At 39.3% G+C, this 20791-nt stretch overlaps 1 protein-coding gene across 2 annotated transcripts in view; it reads left to right on the top strand.

Annotated features, from left to right (window-relative positions):
* LOC145450423 (junctional adhesion molecule C-like) overlaps nt 1-20474 on the top strand; it is a 111296-nt gene extending 90822 nt beyond the window's left edge. Inside the window, exons 2-12 of one of the 2 annotated variants that reach the window (XM_080328948.1) lie at nt 1124-1249; nt 1918-2047; nt 2545-2684; nt 2866-2943; nt 3886-3984; nt 4825-4955; nt 5069-5159; nt 5857-5964; nt 7131-7161; nt 14142-14238; nt 19187-20474. In XM_080328948.1, the coding sequence (XP_080185074.1) occupies nt 1204-1249; nt 1918-2047; nt 2545-2684; nt 2866-2943; nt 3886-3984; nt 4825-4955; nt 5069-5159; nt 5857-5964; nt 7131-7161; nt 14142-14238; nt 19187-19246 (1011 nt within the window). In that variant the 5' untranslated portion in view covers nt 1124-1203 and the 3' untranslated portion in view covers nt 19247-20474. Of the gene's footprint in view, nt 1-1123; nt 1250-1917; nt 2048-2544; nt 2685-2865; nt 2944-3885; nt 3985-4824; nt 4956-5068; nt 5160-5856; nt 5965-7130; nt 7162-14141; nt 14239-17561 lie in introns of both variants that reach the window. The other variant, XM_080328949.1, reaches the window with a different exon arrangement.
* Nucleotides 20475-20791: the final 317 nt, after the last annotated feature.

The following is a 20791-nucleotide window of genomic DNA, read 5'->3' as shown; positions in this document are numbered from 1 at the left end:
ATTGCTCAATATTGGAATGAGGTAGTGATGCAGGCCTAAATTGTCACGGAGAATCGTGTAATCACCGAGTATGGCGGAATCCATCATAACAGTATGACGGTAAGTAATTTATTTGTTGCCAGGTCACTTATTTTGATGTTGGTCCAAACTGGAATTTGTTTTCTTGATAATAATAATTTCACTGTACGACCTGGTGGTTGCAGTAACTATTCAACATGCTGCTACTACAAATTATGTGGTTAGCAATTAGCATAATGATAATGACTTTATATTAATAATCAATATTTCCAACCTCAAAATAATTTGTTCATAGAATTCTTATATTTCTCCCATTTATCTAATCAATTTTAATATGTACATCATCTTTTGCAGGACAGATGGTAAACAGTTCCTGATCTTCAGATGTAGAGAAGTATCCTGCTTTAATGCAGTTACCAGTAACTATACTGCCGAGTAGCCTGACCATGGAAATGGACTAGGCACTTTTTAAGCTCTAAGATTTAACCATTTAGAAAATGTAGAATTTCGTAGCAATAGATTCAGATGAGTCTATTAGGAATAGGTTGAGTGCGTTATGCAACTAGAATCAGGTTTTACTGTGTGCAGAATACACACCGGACAGTGAAATGTATAAATTATATGGTTTCATAAGTTATTTGTGGTCTGTGATCTAGGTTTCTGTTGGCAACAGTCCATGCGGTTACCTGTGTAATCTACTTACAGTTCTTCCCTTCTCCTGATATTGGTAGTTTAATGCCATATTGTTCATGCTGCAATGCTTGACATGTCCATATTGCATTTCAAGTGTGCACATTAAACAGTGCTGGTTATGGATTTTCACAGCAATGACCCTAATTTTTCTATAACCACTTTAAGATAACATGGTACCTCGGACGGATATTTGTCATTGAATATAACTACTTTTATTGAGTCTCTTAATCTTGTATTATAGTGGTATTGGTGATATGATTGATTGCAGTATTGATGATGACACGTAAGTTCGCCATTCCAATGTAGGCACGGTGTCTTTCAATTCAAATTGTCCAAGTTTTTGCGATTTGCAATGCTCTGGTATTTTATTAATGCTTTGTTCCTAATTACCTTTAATTTCAATATTCTGCAGCTAACTTAACTAAAGTTATTTTGTTGGCAAGTTATACTACCTCTGCTTCTGCATTTCGGATATATATTCTCGTTATAAAAATGAGATTTCTCCGGGGATTTTTAACGTTGTCGATTCTTATTCAAGGTAAGTAATGATTTATGACTTTTGCAACAAGAGTTGATTATTGATTATCTACGAGATGTCTATCATGAATGTGAGATTACTTTTGATAATGATCATATGAATGCATACAAAAGTGTGCTTGAGACCTGTGCTGTGCATCACCCGTGTCTAGGGTAGAATTAATTGTTGGCAAATCCGATCTATGCAATGGCCAAATCCATTACATCTGTCGTATTGTATCGTATAGTTATTTCGATCATAGATAGTACGCCTTACGTTATCCTTCCATCAAGTAGACCAGTTCCGTACCATCTGAGAAAATTTCAACGAGTGTTGTGAATGAAATCTGTCTGAAAATTGTTGTTTTTAAGAACAACCACTGCATGAGTCGAGTCATTAGAACTCTTTTAGTACAATTTCAAGCCGACAAAGATTCCAATAATTTTCTAGGCTTTCCCTCGCGCTTGTGTTAAGTTCTTGATCAATTCTAAGCTATGCGATCTGCATCGGAATTCATTGATCCTCATTCAAATCAAAATCAATTAGGCTTCAAATTCATTATTGCTAGAAAGTGGAATGGATGGATTGTCACAAGACCACTACACTCCATCGTAGAAAAGCAACTCAATTATCTGTTATAACCAGATCGGACCGGACCGATTTATTATTGCGCTGTTGTTGATTTGCAGGGTCTTTGTCAGTTCGAGTCACAGTTGAAGGAGGGCAGACTGGAACGATAACGAAAGAGATAGCGACAGGGGCTCAATCTTTGTTGCTACCTTGCAGTGTATCAGCTACAAGTTCTTCTGGGGATGTAAAGTAAGCTCTTAATATTGTAGTTTAATTATCAGTGCTTCTGAGTTTTGACTTCTACCAATCAATTAGTAAAGTGGGAGAAATACACAGGTTACTCTTTTACAGAATTGATGTTATCTTTTTTAACCATTGCATCCTTCACAGCCACGTGTTTGTAGGACGTGTCCCAGTCAATAATTGGGTATCATTCCCGAAACCATTTTTTGTGATTCCCATTTATTATATTAATGAAAAATATGTTTGACTGGAGTTATAACATTGATTGTGGTTTCATTTCTTGATCTTCATTGCAGTTAGTGTGGAATACATTTGGTCCAGACGTCCCAGTATGTCGTGCATATTAATTTTTATTTGCTTATTTGGGAACTATTGGTTGTTTGCTAACTCGATTTCTTTTTTGCTAAACACTATTTGTTATCAGCAGGTCCGTACTAAGAAACTACCCATTACGTTGATGGAACTATTGTATTGCAGTTGTTAATGAAATGATATTCATCTAGTTTGGAGTGGTCGTCTGGTTCATCGGTTGAGGATCAAACCAACATCATCTATTACCAAAAGGAAATCCTCAATAACGACAAGTACAGTCTTCAAAACCCTTACAGTCTTGTCATAAAGAATATCGTTCCTAGTGATTCAGGCAAGTTGAATTATGGAAAATAATAGGTTAATGATATTAATGCCGCAATGCTACATAATGATACGGGCTTTATAATATCTGATACCGTAGGCGACTTTTAATGCTAAAATGTGTATGCAGGGTGTTGTCAAGTATCATGTTTATTTTCAATCCTTGTGACCCTATTTTTATTACTATTCAGGATTTTACAAATGTCGTGCTGTCATAATTCAGGACTCTCCTCCGAGCGGCGATGCATACTACGATTTAACTGTTCTCGGTATGCTATTAATTTTGTTAGTTACTTACTAGACAGTACATTTAAATGTGATGGTGCTGCTGTGGCGTATTATTGCCTGGAGTAGACTACTGTATGCTAAACTCTTTCGGAAAGATAGGACTGCCATCAATAAATAATTGATGGGTTATTTTCTGTGCTGCAGCGACACTGTGACCCTGATTCCAATGGAAAGCAAATCTTGGGTAAACTGTTAAATGTAAAATTGGTATCTCCACCAACCGGAAGGGTAGGCCTACATTACGCCACCAGCATAGTTGAACTAATAGAAAATTTTTTAGTTTTTCCAAATTAGATTTTGAAGTGGAATTATTGAATTCGTAAAAAGATTGAAATTGAGTCAAATCCCGTATGCGAAAGACATACAATAAAAATAAATTTGGTTCGTATCAAATAAGATTTCATTCTCATAAGCATGAAAATAGCAAATGTCGTCAAGCTAAGCTGTTTCAAACTATATTGAGTTCTCCTGTAGCGTTCTCATTCTCAGAAAATCCAGAAATTTGATTAGAATTGAAAAATAAGAAACATATCACCAATTAGATTATAGTTAGAGATTACTGGCATTTCGCTCTATTAGACAACTAGAATTATCTCTTTGTCCAAGTCTCCCACCAGGACTGACTACAATTATGTTATGGGTCTTTCCATTGAAACCTTTTCGCATGCACGTAGTGAAAATCTGGCATATTTCTATTGAGAATTAAGAGATAACTGCTCATATGTAAGCATAACTCTATACTACCATTACCACCAGTATTAGGATTAGTAACATAATAAGGGGAGTTTCGTATATATGAAACAAAAATCGTAACTGCTTATATGCAAGCATAACTGTATGCTACCATCGGTAGAAGGATTAGTAGCCTGATGAGGTGAGTTTTGTGTATATTAAACCAAAATCTTAACTGGTCATCTTCTCAGTTCCTCCGTACGAACAAATATCGTGTGGATTTCCTCAAGATCTCGCTGTTACGATCGGTCAAAGTGCCCAATTCCATTGTGCAGAGGTTGTTAAAACAGGTGGGTAATTTAAATTTTCCCTGTGCTGTTGTGTTCTGTCCTTTTTTATTTACGAGTATGTTACATACATGATTTTGTTTTTTGAGTATGGCACTACTTTTTTTGTTATTGTAGTATGCGTTCAGCAACCCTAGTTTGTAAAGAAAACCTCTATGTCTGTAGTGCCGAACATCCCCAAACCAAAGCTATGTTCCAAGTTGTGATTGTTGTGATTTTAATCGAGGAATCCAGATGATACCGACCCGAAAAGTCGCCGATTTTTTACATATTACATTAATAAAAATCCTCTTGAATCCGTGTTTTAAAGCAATTTTAAAATATCGGATAATCCATGATTGTTGGATTATCAACAAAAACTCAAATAACTCCACTTCTACTTGTTGGAATTGACTCAAATTTGTTTTGCATCGTCTTTGAAGACAGCTCAACAATTCTGTGGGTCGACAAAAACATTTGAATTTTTTTTTAAAATCTTTCCTTATAAATTAAAATTTTTAATTGGATCTGCGGAGTCGTACACTTGTTAGAATTGAATCAAATTTGGTGTGCAGCGTTTTTTAGGGTAACCTGACAATTTAATCAGTGAATGGTTTGAATCCGGGGAAAGAGTTATCTTTGAACAGCCCTACTACGCACTCTCATGGTATATTGTTGTGCCTGAATGTCCCGCGTTTGAACGCCTTCATACAAATCTATGGCAGCAGGCCTACAAAGAGTTCACCGATACATGTCGGGGTGCAGAATAGATAAACTTACGATCGTATCGCATTTACGTCGTCAAAGCGTCTTGATGGTGCAGGCGAGAATGAATATCATCTCTCTCTCTCCTTTGATATACAGCACAGCCCGCGCCTAAATTTGAATGGTTCAAAAACGAGGTCAAACTCCCTCTGTCCTCTGCAAGTAGTCCGAGTCAGTATCCAAATTCAAGCTTCACGTGGAGCGAAACCACCGGAATTTTGGATTTCAAAGTAAGTTGTCTTATACATCGAATCTACCAGTCCATTTTATGGATGTGTTTGTGCTGCATAGACTGTAGCTGCGTTTTTGTCATGTTTCTGCTCTGATCCTAATCTTATTACAGACTGTGGTTTCTGGCGACGCCGGCACATATTACTGCAAGGCAACCAACAAGGTAGGCTCTGCACAATGTAGCGCGGCTGCCATCACCACAAGTACGTACATTTTTTATATTTGAAGATACTCTTTGAGGTACAGAACTTCGATATACTATTGAATAATCACTTCGTATTGAAATAAACCCAAATATTTTCGGCTGACACTCGTCAGTGGTAATCATGCGCAGCTAGTAAGGCTTTCTGAAGTACTTTGCATGAACCCAGAAGATTCAGGTTTATTACAATATTAGTATATTATTCATTTTTTTGCGTTTTAAAGAATTTCGGAGTCAGAACCCCTACAGGAGACTGAGCATTAAGTTTGCCCCCATGTCAGTCTCACATCACATTAGAGATAGTTTGGTATTTTGTCGTGCTGTGGGTTTGTGGGTTGATAACAACTTAGCAGATGTGCCATTTCTATATGTCATTTGGTAATACATGTTTCGAATGTTGTGATATGACCATTTGAGGTTTGAAGGCTTCCAAAGGGGATGATATCATGGAAACCATAATTTTATGTTGATAAATTAAAAGTGACCTAATGCTCTGGTACAGTTACAAAATTAGGATGTAGCTGTCTGCTTATCTTAGGTTACTAGGAAGGCGCAGTATTTTAACATAAACTTGCGATCTGACTTATGTTATTTGTGAAAGTATTTTTGTTTTCTTGGCGTCCGAGACTCCACCTTTTGTCTTACACACGAGTAGACGCTGTATTTAGCATTCATTTTTACAATTGAATTTTCAACAGAGGAGGTCAACGTTGGGCAAATTGTCGGAATCGTGTTTGGGGTTCTGTTTGCCATCATACTCATCGGTGTATTAATTTGGTGGACGTATCGTAGAGGATACTGTGACAGTAAGTTTCTTCATTCATTTCTTGCTCGTTGTTGACCAAATATTGCGTTTAACGTTTCTCGTTGACTGTTTGGTAGTCATAATTCGTTGAGCCGGAACACCTAGGGTATGGTACGATTCATGTCTGATGTGAAGTACGTTTGACTGGGTGATAGACATTGTACTCGGGTTGGAGAGTGATTGCTTTTACATGTATAGTTTTGCAGTTTAATCCTATGAAATCCTGTATCGGTTGAAGCAAGCAACTGTGAATGCCTTGTTTTGATGCTTGTAAACTTCCATTTGTCATTACTATCAACAGTACTCCATTTACACTTGATGTAATTGACGAAGCAGTGTTGTATCACGTGCTCTTCAAGCATTGCTTGTGGCCACTTACTGGAAGTTAGCTATCCTATTTTCCAGGGTTGTAACCAAGTCACAAGGCTTCGAGTCATAAGTCAATCTCACTTTTATAGTTTTGACTCGAGTCAAGTCGAATCATTCTAAATTTGCCACGGGGTCCAAGTCAGTGATCAGAGGATTGAGTCCGAGTCCAAGTCATTGTGTTGACTGCTCAATTTCCAGTTAAAGTCTTGTTAATCCACTTTTTATAACTCTTCTTTGGTGATATCGAATGGTATAATATAGCAGTATAATATACTACTTTTCCTCGCTTTTAAAAGTTTCTGGTCAAGTTCTAGTATCAATAGACGAAATCCCAATAGTGTGGTAACTTTACTATTCTTCGAAATGACAATGAAATGTCGGTTTTGGCCGTATGTGTCTCGAGTCATATGACTTGGTTAGAATCATGCACAATGACTCGAGTCCAAGTCACATCAATACTCAGATTGCCTCGAGTCGCGCTATTTCTGAATTTTGCGAAAATGACTCGAGTCAAGTCGAGTCATCAGAGAATTGTGGCTCGAGTCATTGCAACCCTGCTATTTTGTCTTATTATAACTGATGCTAGAGATCCCACTGATGCTGTAGTTCCTGTCCCTTTGCATGTGTATTGCACTATGACTGCAGCCATAATAGTGCCTTTAAGGCTTTTAGGATGGATGTGATATTGTGGTATTCTCAACTAGTTTTGTGAGAGTCGATTATCACATTATCCAGCTGAAATTATTCCTGGTAGTGGTACCACCCAAACGTTGCTCTAATTCGTGTATTTCAATTCAGGTTTCATCGGAAAAGGCGACATTGATGACGAGTGAGTCTGCTGCATTATTTGTTCCAATTATAATAGTGGCAATGTTCCAAGGGCTTGATTCATGATCTGATATGGTAGACTCATCGAATCGCTACATGAACAGCCAGCCCCTAATTCTGGCCTATTCCATGGTATTTTGGTGGTAGACCTAGATTTCTTTGTCATGCTGATAGTGTTGGTCTGTTGTCACGGATTCAGCTGTAATTCTAATTTTTTCTATTATTTACTTACTTGTTTTGTTCTTACGTTCTTTTGTGTAGTTCCATATCATGAGGAATCTGCTTACCTCTTCTCAATCTCGTGCTGGTGCTCTAAGTAATGTTGTTTCGCTGTGTTGATTCAATCGTAGGTTTCGTTGAGTTGTGCGGTGATGTGTGAGGTTTTAAAAACATCACCAATCCATCACCGAATTTGGATATCATTAGTGCCAGGACGTAGAAAGTTCCTAATAAAGAATCTCAACTATGTCATGTTTCAAATTTCAAATATTCTAACTACTGTAATGATCCATGCTCAACGAAATTCGCTATAATGTTTGTCGTTTCGACAATAAAAATTTGAGTCATACCAAGTAGGCTACCATTAACGAGAATAGAGATCACTAGCTTGACAGCCTACCTCGAGGCTATAAATTTGTGACTATGGTGTGGTTCTGTCACAATTTACCTGAGACATGACTTCCCATTTGTTTTGTGACTAACGTGACTGTCAACCTGAAGAAACAGTCGCGAACTGCTATTTTGTAGTTCTGAGCTATAGGATTTTAATTGGAATGTTTTTTTTTCATTTCTCTGCTCGCAATCATTTCGCTATGTATTGTGATTTGAATGTGTTGGGGAATCGTGCACAATCAATCCATTGATCAGTTCATCATTCTTGAAGGAAATAGTATTGATTGTTAAATCGTGAATTGCATTAAGTACGACTGGTGTGTCACGAAGAGTGAGATTACGGTCTCGATAAAACCTAATGTTGAAGTACGCGGACATCTGGCCACAGGAATCATTTGGCATTGTGGTTCACATTGTTTTATATACCTTAATAAATACCATATCATAAAACAACACCACAATTCTTATAACATTTTTCTGGCATCCAACTATTTCTATGCCAATTCATTATAATGATAGGCCTACTACTAAAACTGACTGTTGCACGTTATTATAGAATAGTATGATAACTCAATGTCGATTCCTACCAACCCTTTCAGTTCATTTGTTGTTGATGTACTTAAATTTCATATTTGTAAGAGACACTAGAGTATCCAGTCACTGTTATAATTGCTCTTGGCTTGTCTTTGTTGTCTGCTGTGGCACCGATTCATTGATCAAAATGATTTTCTTCTTACCTGGGTGTGTGTACTATTCTTTCTATCCACTCTAGTGTGTGTAATTTTGTTGTGTGCCTTTTCATCGAAACGAACTCTGATCACCATATTTGGAAATTTATTGCGTTTTATCGGAAGTGAAGGTGATTTTTCGAATTATGTCAGCTCAAAAGTGTCTGTGAGTCGCGTGATGAGAAGTGGTTTCAGGAAAACGGTCTCAACCCAATTCGTTTATCTTCATCTGTATAGCTCGTAACAAAACCTTACACACTCTTGATCATGATTTCTTGTTGTATGCCAAATACCGGTAACATGTATCACTGGGATGTGTCAGCAAGATTGTACAACGTTATGGAAAGGAACTACCTCATGACTCTTGTCACATATCACATACAACAAAAATGACGACATGACATGAATAAATTTCAGTGGTGGTGATATTAGGGTGTGTCGATTGGATTGGGTAACTTTTTGTTCTGGATAGTTCTGGCCGTCAATTTTGAAAGTCTACAGTACAGTATAAACACATTACATTCTTGCCCGTGTGCATTAGGGTTGTCCAAAATTTGGAAAATCTCAGGAATGATGGGTATCAATGTCTCATTCTATAGATTATTGATAAAAAACAACAATGAGCCTGGAATAAGCTCACAGGAACGTCGTTAAGATTTGTCGCAAAGCGTTTGAAAGTAGCTACCGACGAGTGGGCGTGCTAGCGACCACAGAACGGAATCAAGACTAGTAATCACGAAATCACGGCTCTCGATTGGCTAATCAGCTATGCTTCAATGATCACGACGGCAGTGGCTTGCTGATCAGATGTTAAAGGAGTCTACTAACGGCGGTGATTCTGTAAGCGCATTGTAGGTTGGTTGGCAGATAATGATTTAAGATTGATGCAGGACATGTTCAGTGACTAGATACATGATGATGAACAAACAGCGGCTACTTCCCACAAACTTAAAGTATGACTGGCTTACTTACTGTGAAGGAAACCGCCGTAGCCTACATGTCTGTTTTGACCGATGGATAGCACATAACCTGCGGAGAAATATTGCAAAGGCGCTTATGCAAGTGGTGAACGAATTTCTTGTTTCAGAAGGGATGCATCATCATTCAATACAAATATAAAACTTAACAATGACACTATACTTTGTCTGATCTTATTAGGTTCCAGTCGTGGTATATTTGAAGTCTTGAATGCCCTAAGGATTGGCTGAATCAGCCGTATATGCTGGGGACTGTCAAAGTCGTCAGTGATGCCGCACAAAGAGTTAAAAGGTATAAGCACAGACTATGCTATAGCTATAGCATTGCTATTATGCCCATTAAAAAGACAGTTTGATTGTATAGCTTAACTTAGCCTTAGAGAATTGCAGGCATGACAGAGGTGAAACGGCGAATGATTGTGCTCTTTGAGAACTAGATATAAATCCAAGAAATACCTAGTTATGGTTGCAGATACGTCAGACTGGGCGTAAGTAAAGTATATTAGTCATCGCAAACTGGTACAGCACACCATACGTGAGATGGATGCCGCACAAAATCTTATCTGCTCAGAAGATGTTATATTGGCCGACCATATAGCTTAGTGGAACCACGAAGAAATGTAACTATCGCACTGCTTCATTGCATTTTAAGCTCGTTTTACATTCCAGCATTTGTAGTGTTACAGCCGGTAATGATTCAAGATTTCTTCAGGACATGCTAAGATGTACTGTATTTTTGCTGGTCATACCAGCAATCCAGCATAGTCTGTGCTTACCTCTACACCTCTTTCTCCGGCCTCATTGACGACTTTGACAACACTTACGAGTGAATTCATTTTGCTGTTTGAGTAAGAGTCCCCAGCATAAAACTGATTCAGCCAATCCTTAGAGCATTCAAGACTTGAGTTATACAGCACGACTGGAGCCTAATAAGATCAGACCAAGTAGTGTCATTGTTAAGCTTTATATTTGTATTCAACTATGATGCATCTCTTCTGAGACAAGAAATTCGTTCGCCTCTTGCATAAGCGCCTTTGCAATATTTCTCCGCATGTTCTGTGCTATCCATCGGTCAAAACAGACATGTGTAGGCTACGGCGGTTTCCTTCACAGTAAGCCAGTCATGCTTTAAGTTTGTGTGAAGTAGCTGTTCTTTGTTCATCATCATGTATCTAGTCACTCAACATGTCCTGAATCAATCTTAAATCATTATCTGCCAACCAACCTACAATGCGCTTACAGAATACCGCCGTTAGTAGACTCCTTTAACAACTGATCAGCAAGCCACTACCGTCGTGATCACTGAAGCATAGCCGATTAGCCAATCGAGAGCCGTGATTTCGTGATTACTAGTCTTGTTAACGTTCTATGGTCGCTGGTACGCCCACTCGTCGGCAGCTACTTTCAAACGCTTTGCGACAAATCTTAACGACGTTCCTGTGAGCTTAATCTAGGCTCATTGCGGTTTTTTATCAATAATCTATAGAATGAGACATTGATACCCATCATTCTTGAGATTTTCCAAATTTTGGACAACCCTAGTGTGCATCTTGATTATGTTAATACAATCTCATATTTCAGGAGATATAGTGGCTTGAAAACTTGAGATTACTGAATTGTACTTGACTGGTTTCGTCTTGCTGGATGTCTGGACGGAAATCGAAAGCTTTGTCAAAACACTGATAAGCCTGAAGTGCACTTAATAGCCGAAGCCGTTGTGTAATTCCGTTGAAGTGTGACTTGACTGACGTCACCTATCACAACTAGTCGAGATATATCGATTTCCAAACGACATCCTAGGTCTGCACTGTGCCCAATCTTCAATTTGGAATAACAATTCAATAACATACCATGCGGGCATATTATTTTGTTTTAAATCATAACAGACTTGACACATTAGTACAAAATGAGCAACTCGTTTAAACCTATCTCACTCAAAACATGTCTCGGATATTGTATTGATTTTGGTGAATAACAATATGCAGAAAGTACTCTTGGACGACTCTAAATATTGGTGTCTGCTGGCAGCACTTTATGACTAACTACTAGGGATTTTGTAATCGGTGCAATATTGTCTAGCTTGTTGTTTACTGGCAAATTTTTTAATATTTGTGATCAATATGTTACTACTTCCGTCAGTATCGAGAGCTGCGAAGCTGTGAAACTATGAGTCGAATCTGAGACATTTCATTGTAGATTTGTTGGTTGGTAATACTTATTCCTACTTAAGAATGGTGATTTCAGGATTAAACCGACCCGCATGATTTCTGCTTGACTTGGCTTTGTATGTTAATGAATGCAGAATAATATTTTACTTGGTTTCATACAGATCGATACCATTGGCACTTGAATTGATTGAAAATACTACCTTGTGCATAATCGATGACGGTTTAAAATGTGTCTGTGTAGAGTCGTAGAGCTCTCAACTATTAGCGTCGTCATTCTGATCAGTTTGTATGTTAATAATGTGTTTATACCAAGGGCTCCATTGACGATTAGCAGTTTCCTGCTAATTTCACTGCTCCTTCAAGTCAGACATGCTTTTAAATATTTAAGCCCAGTTGAAGACACTCTGCTGATACTTCCTATTGAGTGTTCACTGTTTAGCCCAGTGGTTCCCAACGTGGGCGATATCGCCCCCCAGGGGGCGATTTGGCGGTCTAGGGGGGCGAAAATAACGAAGGGGGCGATAGGGGGGCGAAAATGGAAGAAGGGGGCGATGGGGGGCGAAAACAACGAAGGGGGCGATGGCGCGTTAAAACTGCTGTATTGGAGTCGGGACCGTAACTACCGCACCCCAAACCCCCGAATTGGGAGTGGGGGCCCAAAATCGAAGGAAGCCCAAATTTATTTCGTGAATTAACATGAATGATAGAGTAATTTTTTAGAAAATCATGCGACTTTTTCAAAATTCTCGCGCTGTGCGCGATTTAATATCTTCATGTATCTTGATGTTGGGGTCCTCGTCATCCAACAAAAATACGCATGATTTATGGAAATGGGAGACTTCGGCGTCGGCCATTACTGCGCCACGACGCACCAAGACATATGAAGTTGGAGGCCATGTAACATGCGACTCCGAGAAATGTGCCAGAACGATCAGCAGCGAGAAGACCTTGTCCGAAAGGAATGCCCTTGTGCTGACCGAAAACTTCGATATATATACATATATAGGCGCCTCAATGGCTGGCGTCGAATGTTCCTGTCCTGGTGACCTTAACCCTACAGGACAAATTCCATCCCGCAAGGAAATATTATTTGACAGTAAAGAAATACCAATATGAAATCATGTGCGTCTTTTAGTTTGGTACGTTTTGACGATTTCCATATCTTCTGATATAGCAGATATAGGAGGTCACGAAATACCATCATGTAAAGAAGTCAATATAACAACGATTCCGCCGAAGATGTTTAATTATTATTTAGGGGTCCTACCTTTTCCAACATACCACATCGACCATATTGACCGATTCAAACATGAATTAGATAAATTTGTCGCGCTTCGCTCGTTCAGGCGAAATACGGTGACTCACCAAACAGTAGGCCTACATGAAATAGGGTATAGCTGATATGTAGCGACAAAAAGCCCACTGGCTGAGGGGGGTCTGGGGTTTGGTTTATCACCCTATGGGGCCAAAGACCAACGTTTTTTTTGGGGGGGCGGACGAATACTGTTTTTCGGTTCCCAATATCTGGGGGGCGATGATCGGTGTGGAGCTTCAAAAGGGGGCGATGAGTCGAAAAAGGTTGGGAACCACTGGTTTAGCCTGTGATTTTCTCGGAATGCTTCGACAATTTCCTCCCCCATTGGAATTTCCTCACGCCGAATATCACACAACGGACGCGTAAAAACGCTGTTCAGACAATTTTCATGTTTTACTAGAATAATCTAATGTGAAACTATTCAACAATCAAGGATACTCTGCATAGGTTAATTTTCTTTTGCGTTATGATGGTTTATCACTATCTTATAATAATGCTCTATCTCATAGTGCAGACTTTAAGACTTCGTTGTTCCAGTGGCCTTCATTATTTTTGATGTTTTACCATTGTAGCATTATTTTTGAAAATTTTTCCGTACCTACAAACTCGCAGTCTTGTCACCCAAATAGTCAGGCATCGAACCCTATAACCATTTCATTTCCACTTTTTGAAATCAAAGTACGGTTTTCATCGTAGTTAGTAGGTTTAATAGCCTATTTCAGAGTTCAATTTCGTTGCCTTTCCCCTAAGCCAGACTTGGCAACTAGTTATCTGATTGGACCAGGCTACTTGTGACTAAATGCCGATAATTAAATTCTGAACCAATTTCTGGTTTCCTGAAAATGCCGCCAAACTGTTGTATAGTGTGAAGCCAGCCAAGCTTGGTGCGCATAGACCTTTGCCAGACTAAAGCTTATATAAATGAACAAATAATGCATATTAAATTAAACCAGAATATTTTCGGCTGACACTCGTCAGAGGGACTCATAATCATCAGCAACTAGGAGAGAATCAATTCTGATTTACTATAAACTCAACGTAATTTTTGTTGGAAAAATGAAAATTTCATCCAATTTCCAACTTTTTGCGAAAGCGATAGTTCTAATTTTAATTTGTTTAAAAATTTTCTCGTTGCCTGGCCTAGTCTACGTAATAGTTATATCTATATCGTTATTTTCCAGCGCTCCGGATGATGGTGCTAACGATATCATGTTAGATGGGGCCGGGCCGTTAGTGACAAAAGCACCCAGCGAATACAGCAACGGAACGTCACACAAGGTGAGGTATCTTAGCCGGTGTGCCTCTCTCTAACACTGCTCCCAGGTCCTTCCCCGTCTGACACAAACTAGGGAACTTCCTAGTCCGGTGCTTGTACTAATGAACCTGCTGGTCATCCTAACAAGTTGAAACGATATTTTGTCGCTGCAAAGTAATATACGGGATCAGTATGAAAGTCGGTCATTTTTTACCTAAGCGAATACCTGATCTGCCCTATGTGAGGCCAGGCACAATGATTAGAGTATTCGAATGAAGCGAATATTAATTGTAATATGAATTTGAAGTGAATGGCGCTAAATTTGGAAAGATAGAGCAAAGATTTGAATACTTTGATTTTGCTTCTACCAGGGTTGTAACCAAGTCACAAGTCAATTCTACTTTTATAGTGTTGACTCGAGTCAAGTCGAGTCATTTTCGCTTCACCATCGAGTCAAATCCGAGTCCAAGTCACGGGTCAAGGGTGTGAGTCCGAGTCACAGCGTTGTGACTCGAGTCAGAGCCCAAGTCATTCTGTTCAATGTTCATTTTCGAGTTCAATCCGGTTCAACTTACATTTTACGACTTTGTCCGGGGGGGTATTGAATGCCTCGTATTCATACATCATAATATACTAACTTTCCTCACTTTACAGTTTACATTGTACTGATAGACGTAATACCAATATTGTGGTAGCTTACTAATTCTTTAAAGTTACAATGTAATGCCTCTCTTGGTGGCCCGAGTCTCGAGTCAAATAAATTGGTTGAGTCATGCGTGTTGACTCGAGTACAATTCGAGTCACCATAAAAAACGCGGCTCGAGTCATTACAACCCTGGCTTCTACCAATGTGACGTTTAAATGAAGAAAAAACCTATTCAAATGTTGTAGACACAAGCGATTACATTCGATGTCAGATCATAGTTCTCAACAGATTATTTAGCCTAGAAGACAGATTCCATCACTCAGCGCTAAGTCAATATTGGAGTTTGCCAGCCAGACTTAATTGCTTAACAAGCTAAAAGTTACTATGTAGTAGCATTTGCCTAGTGCTGCATTATTCAATGCTGCTTACTTAATTTGACACATTGCATATGCAGCCTAGCTGCCGTCACGAGTTTGTAACTTGTTCATGCACTCCTCGTATGAGAAGATACGTAATCTTCTAATCTGTGGCTTCCGCATTGATACTTTATGTGGCCAACGTTGTTAACCAAGTAGAAGTGATGCCCTAAATTCCATCCAATTAGAAATAGAAGTTTGGATTTCCATGATTTGTCAAAATTACTTCAAGTGGAAGACGAAAATGAAAGGTCTGAAAAGTACTATAGCAGGGGTCACCAACCCGGTGCCCGCGGGCACCAGGTAGCCCGCGAGGACTAGATGAGTAGCCCGCGAGCCCGTTCTGAAAAAGGTGGAATAGCTGCATTTACTATTCGTCAGATTATTACCAGTGATCTTTTAAATATATAGATTGATTGATTCAGCTATTCTTGTTTCAAATACACTAACATGTAACTTACATATATAAACACTTAAAAATATCCTCAATTACAATTAGTAATATATAGATGTATGTGATAGAATCACCGGCAGGAATTGAAGATACGCCGCATTGCCTGTACAGGCGACATGACGGAATGCCAAAGTAGTGAACAATATTACTATTCGGAGTTAGATGGCCGTGAAGTACTAGCAGATTTTGAATATCTGTATACCCATTACGTATTGCATCTTTTGACACAGCTTGTTCCTGTTACACTCAACGCAGTTTAGTATACCAGGTTTCTAACTTTATGTAATCGTTGCCGCTGTCCGATATAATGAAATCTTGTCATTTCTGGATGCTGAACAGTTAGAGATTGAAATTGTAACAATGCAAAATGACCCCCACCTCAGTCTGCAGCAAACGTTTGGTGCCTTGTTGACACGGTAAAGTACAGTGGTGTATGCGCAGCAGCTATGAAGGTTGCAAGCGTCTATGGTTGAACTTATCGTTGTGAATCAGCCTTTTCGGACATGAACTTCATCAAAAACAAACACAAAACACGCTTAATCAATGCACATCTGGAACACTCACTCAGAATTGCAGTGTCAAGTTACATACCAGAGTACAGCGCACTAGTTGATATCATACAATGTCAGGCTTCCCACTGACTGCTATAGAAACAGATAACATGATGTCCACTGTCCAGTCCTGCCCAGTGTTATGAATATCAAAGCGGAAATACAGTGTGGTACGGGTAAACGGCGGGAGTAAATAGTAGCCCGCCGCTTCAATCGTTACGCAAAAGTAGCCCTCGGTTGCAAAAAGGTTGGTGACCCCTGTACTATAGTAAGTAGTTTTGCAGAGTAGATTTCATCGAAGGTTCACATACTTTTGGCGTTGATGCGTCTTTGCGACTACTGCAAAATGCCCTACAAATAGATAGGCTACCATCTTTAAAAACATATTCAGCAGCTACTGTGATAGTGTGATAAAGGGGGTATTTCATAGGGTTCTCATGATGAAAGTGTAAGTGAAGGTAATTGGTTTTTCCTAAAGAACTGTGAAAGTGTAAGTTCGCTAAAAATGCCGCCACCTGAGTCAGTAGTGCAAGCACGCTAAACCTACGCGAGTCCTTTGAAAGACTAGGATTGCTTCAATACCTACTCTGCGTTGGACTGAGTGCTAATGACGACAAACCTTTTCATTGGCAGCTATAAAATAATGATTTTGTACTGTTCCGCTCCGAGTAATACCGATTTTTAATGCTCCATTTTTGTGATGGAGGCACTTATCAATTCACACACTTTTACTTCGGGTTGTAATGACTCGACTCAAGTCAATTTTGGTATTGACTCGACTTATACTCGAGTCATCGTGCATGACTCGAACCAAGTCATGTGACTTGAGACTTGGATGGCCAAGACAGACATTTCATTGTAACTTCGAAGACTAGTAAACTCGCCACAAGACTGGTATTTCATCTATCAGGCCTGATACTTGGAAAATAGGGCTAGAAACTGTTAAGACTGAGGAATATTACGATATTACGAACGCGAGCTATTCTATATCACTCGAGCAGAGTTGGGAAAAGTGGGTTGAACTGAAAACTGAACAGTGAACAGAACATAATGACTCAGACTCGGACTTGACTCGGTGGGGAATTGAAAATGACTCGTGAGATTGACTTGTGACTCGGGACCTTGTGTCTTGGTTACAACTCTGCCCTTATTTCCATATTTGAAGTCGTCCAATTGATCTGTACCTAGTGCCTTTGGCATGGGATTCGTTTTAGTACGTGGCTGCCTTGTGTAGCTCTAAACTTCCCCTCTCTCAATTTTCCCTTCTTATTTGATACAGCAAGAAGCTTCCATGATGATATGAAGTTAACGGATCCGTCAGGACTGTCTTCTTATCTGCCTGCTACTTTGCTACATTTCTGTGTTTTTTGATACCGTAGTCGCTCGATTTCACCGGCGTCCGTTATTATGTGAAGTCTCGCGAGATATAGCGTCCATTCGTGAAACTTCAAGCTGTAAGGCGTCGATGTGTTTTATGCTACGTCCGAGCTGTCTCGTTAGAACGCCCGGTTGCGGTGCCATGCTTTTGTTTTTTACATTGATTTATGCTTCGTCTTTCACTTTGTCTCCTTTTGTACGCTGTAAATACGAGAGTAAGCACTAGTTTTAGTATGTTCGAGAAAAATAATTTGTGGCGAACGCTGAAATTTCCAACTTTTCGGATTTTAAAAATTGGAAAAATTCTTCCGGTGCTATAGTTCGGTAATCGTTGCAAGAAGTATGACACTCATCTGATATCCTGCACTCTACTCCAGTGCCTACGCCTTCCCCTAAAGAGGCTAAACAAGCAAATCGATATATTCATGTTTACGAAAAGCTCAACAAATCACGGTATAGTTTGTGACCCGAATCTGATATCCCAAGCAGCCAGACGGATCTAATATGCATGGGCAAACGTTTGTGATATCTTTCATAATGCACAAATTTTGCTGTTTCTTGATTTGTGCCAACGGTAAGCACGATAATGCCGTTGTTGTTGGAGCTCGCCCCTGCACTGTGTATTGACTTTGTAGCATGGCATTTAACGAAATACAAAATCAATTGAAATGAATTTATTCCGTAAATTGTGAAAATAGTACCTAGTCCATTACGAGGATATGCTCGAAATGAAATTAACGTCAACGGACTTATATAAAATACCTTTTCTGCGTGACTGCGTCAATATTTACCCGATGTGTGTGCCGACTTAGGTGGAGTAGTTTTGGTTGATAAATATGTTTGCGTACCGATAGTTGTTTGAATTTGACTTGTTTGTATGGTATGGTAAGGTCTTACCTTCGAACGGGCGACACTGATGTCATATATTTATACTGTCGCCGTAATCTGTGTTGGTTAATGGAGATATATATCCTGATGTATTGCTCCGTAGTAATCTAAGGGTTCCCATCAATATATTCGGTGTTTCACGTTGAAGTTAAATACCCCCTCCACTTTAACGTTTCATTCAAACATAACCTCACGGAAGTTTGAACTGCTCCTAATAGAATTACAACCAGACCAAACACTCTCATTCATTGACGCGATAATCACAGGCAGGAGGACTCTCTGCTGTATCAGCCTCGAAAGCATGTTTAGTTCTGTACTAGTTGCTCGGATTCCGCATGTTTTTCTGGGAGTAGTCCACTGTACTCTTGTGGCACCCCTGCTCAATTTCCAATGTAGCATTCTAATAGGAATATACATTTCTCTTGAATGTTACTTGTAATTTTTGCTATCTATTGCATGTAGTCTGCATTGTACAATTCGGTATTTCTCGTTCGAAGTAGCGTTTGAGAGTTGGGTTAACGATTTGTTATCTTTTTATTTTGCATGTCTGCCCCCTAACATTCATCGACCATGCGACATATCCCATGCTTGAAATCGGCCAATCGATACGCATGTTTCGCGTTCGAATCTGCCAATCAGGATTCGATGCGTTCGAGCGGTCCGTACAGGCCGGATGGGGCTGTCAGAGTTATGCCGTGAGATGGTGGTGGATGTTGTACACGAGTGTACGCGCGGACTTTTGTACGCCTTCGTTGCTGTCTCTCTTTTCTCCCACATGTTTGGTCGTATAGCTTCAGAACCGTGAAATGCATTCATTTTGATATAAAAAAATATTTTGGTAAAATGATTTCGTAAAGTTACTCTGTGCCATGCATGAAATTTAGCTCGGTTGCCTGGATGTATGTGATTGTAATTGTGTCAACGCAGATTTGCGTTGATAATTTGTAGAGACTAATTTCAGCTCGTTTTGAATCGGTAATTTGCCCCTCGCCCCTTTGTTCTTTATGAAACTTCTGTCTTCAGCACTTCACAAATAAACCAATGTATTCACACCGCGGTCAATCTGTAACAGTACAATCACAAAGTATATAATGGTGTAGGAAATATGTAATGATCGAAATCCAAAGTTCTTTGACTCTTAGATAGTTGGATGATGACTATCGAGTGTCTTTAACCTGTTCGGACAATGATATCCTTGAATAGCACCTAGACGTACAGTATGTTGCCTGTCTGAGCACAAATTAATGGAGTGTGACCACCAACTATTATCAAATTATAAACAGTTTAGACTTGTGTTACGAGTCCAATGATTTTATTGATCTTCTTGTCACTTCAGAGGTTTGGTACGAGTTGGCTTGATATGGTTTTTCATTTCATATAAATGTGTATTGTGTATGTACGTTGTTAACATGTACATTATTATTTTTGAGTGATATCTATAATTTCGTGGTTTACTTTGATATATGCTTATGCATTGTGACTAATCTGTGTAGAGTCAGTATCGGGCGGAGATATAGTTACCTGTTATTAGCACTTTTGAATTTTTCAATCTTATGAATTCAGCAAGACTTTATGAGCCTGGTAATGATAGATGGGGGATGCATCAGTCATCAGTTTTCCATCGATTCTCGTCATCACTAAGTCAGCAGCTCAGTGTGATGGATCGCTTCCAACTAGAGTTTCGCTAGACCTCGTGATGTGTGTTTATCACACATTTTCCTCGCTTTGTATTATAGTTGAATGTAGTCATTTTGATTTTATACCTGAGTGCAAGTTGCAATTCGTTTGTCGATGATTTGAGCATTGCTCAGGTTTTGTTTGAAAGTTTTGTGGGCCTTGCTATGCGAACGATTATTTTCATTTCATGAAAATTTCAAAATTGAAATTTCGAATGTTCAGGTACATTAAACATGGCTCTTGCACACCGCTTGTTCTTTGAATTCAATGCCTTCGACGGGAAGATTTTGGATCAGGAGTAGTTGTTGTTTGTGGTATTCGTGGCGTTTGTCGACTGCTATGGTCAGTTGTCATTTACACAAGGCCAATTTTTCATTTTTATTCTGTAGCTGCCGACTTGTAGCTCAACCCACTTCTAAGCTCTTATAAGGCACCGCTTACGAGGATGTGATGGCGAGAAGCCTAGATAAACCTCTAATACAGTGGTTCTTAACCTTGTCCCCAGCACCCCCCCAAGGGGCGTAAACGCTCAGGGGGCAATATGGGGGGCGCTGGGCTCAGAGGGGC

The sequence above is a fragment of the Botryllus schlosseri genome, chromosome 11 (genome assembly GCF_051294905.1).
Source record: "Botryllus schlosseri isolate E-star chromosome 11, Bs_hap1, whole genome shotgun sequence".
Classification (NCBI taxonomy): Eukaryota; Metazoa; Chordata; class Ascidiacea; order Stolidobranchia; family Styelidae; genus Botryllus; species Botryllus schlosseri.
Note: the sequence above shows the minus strand (reverse complement) of the source record. Positions and strands in the feature narration are given on the sequence as shown.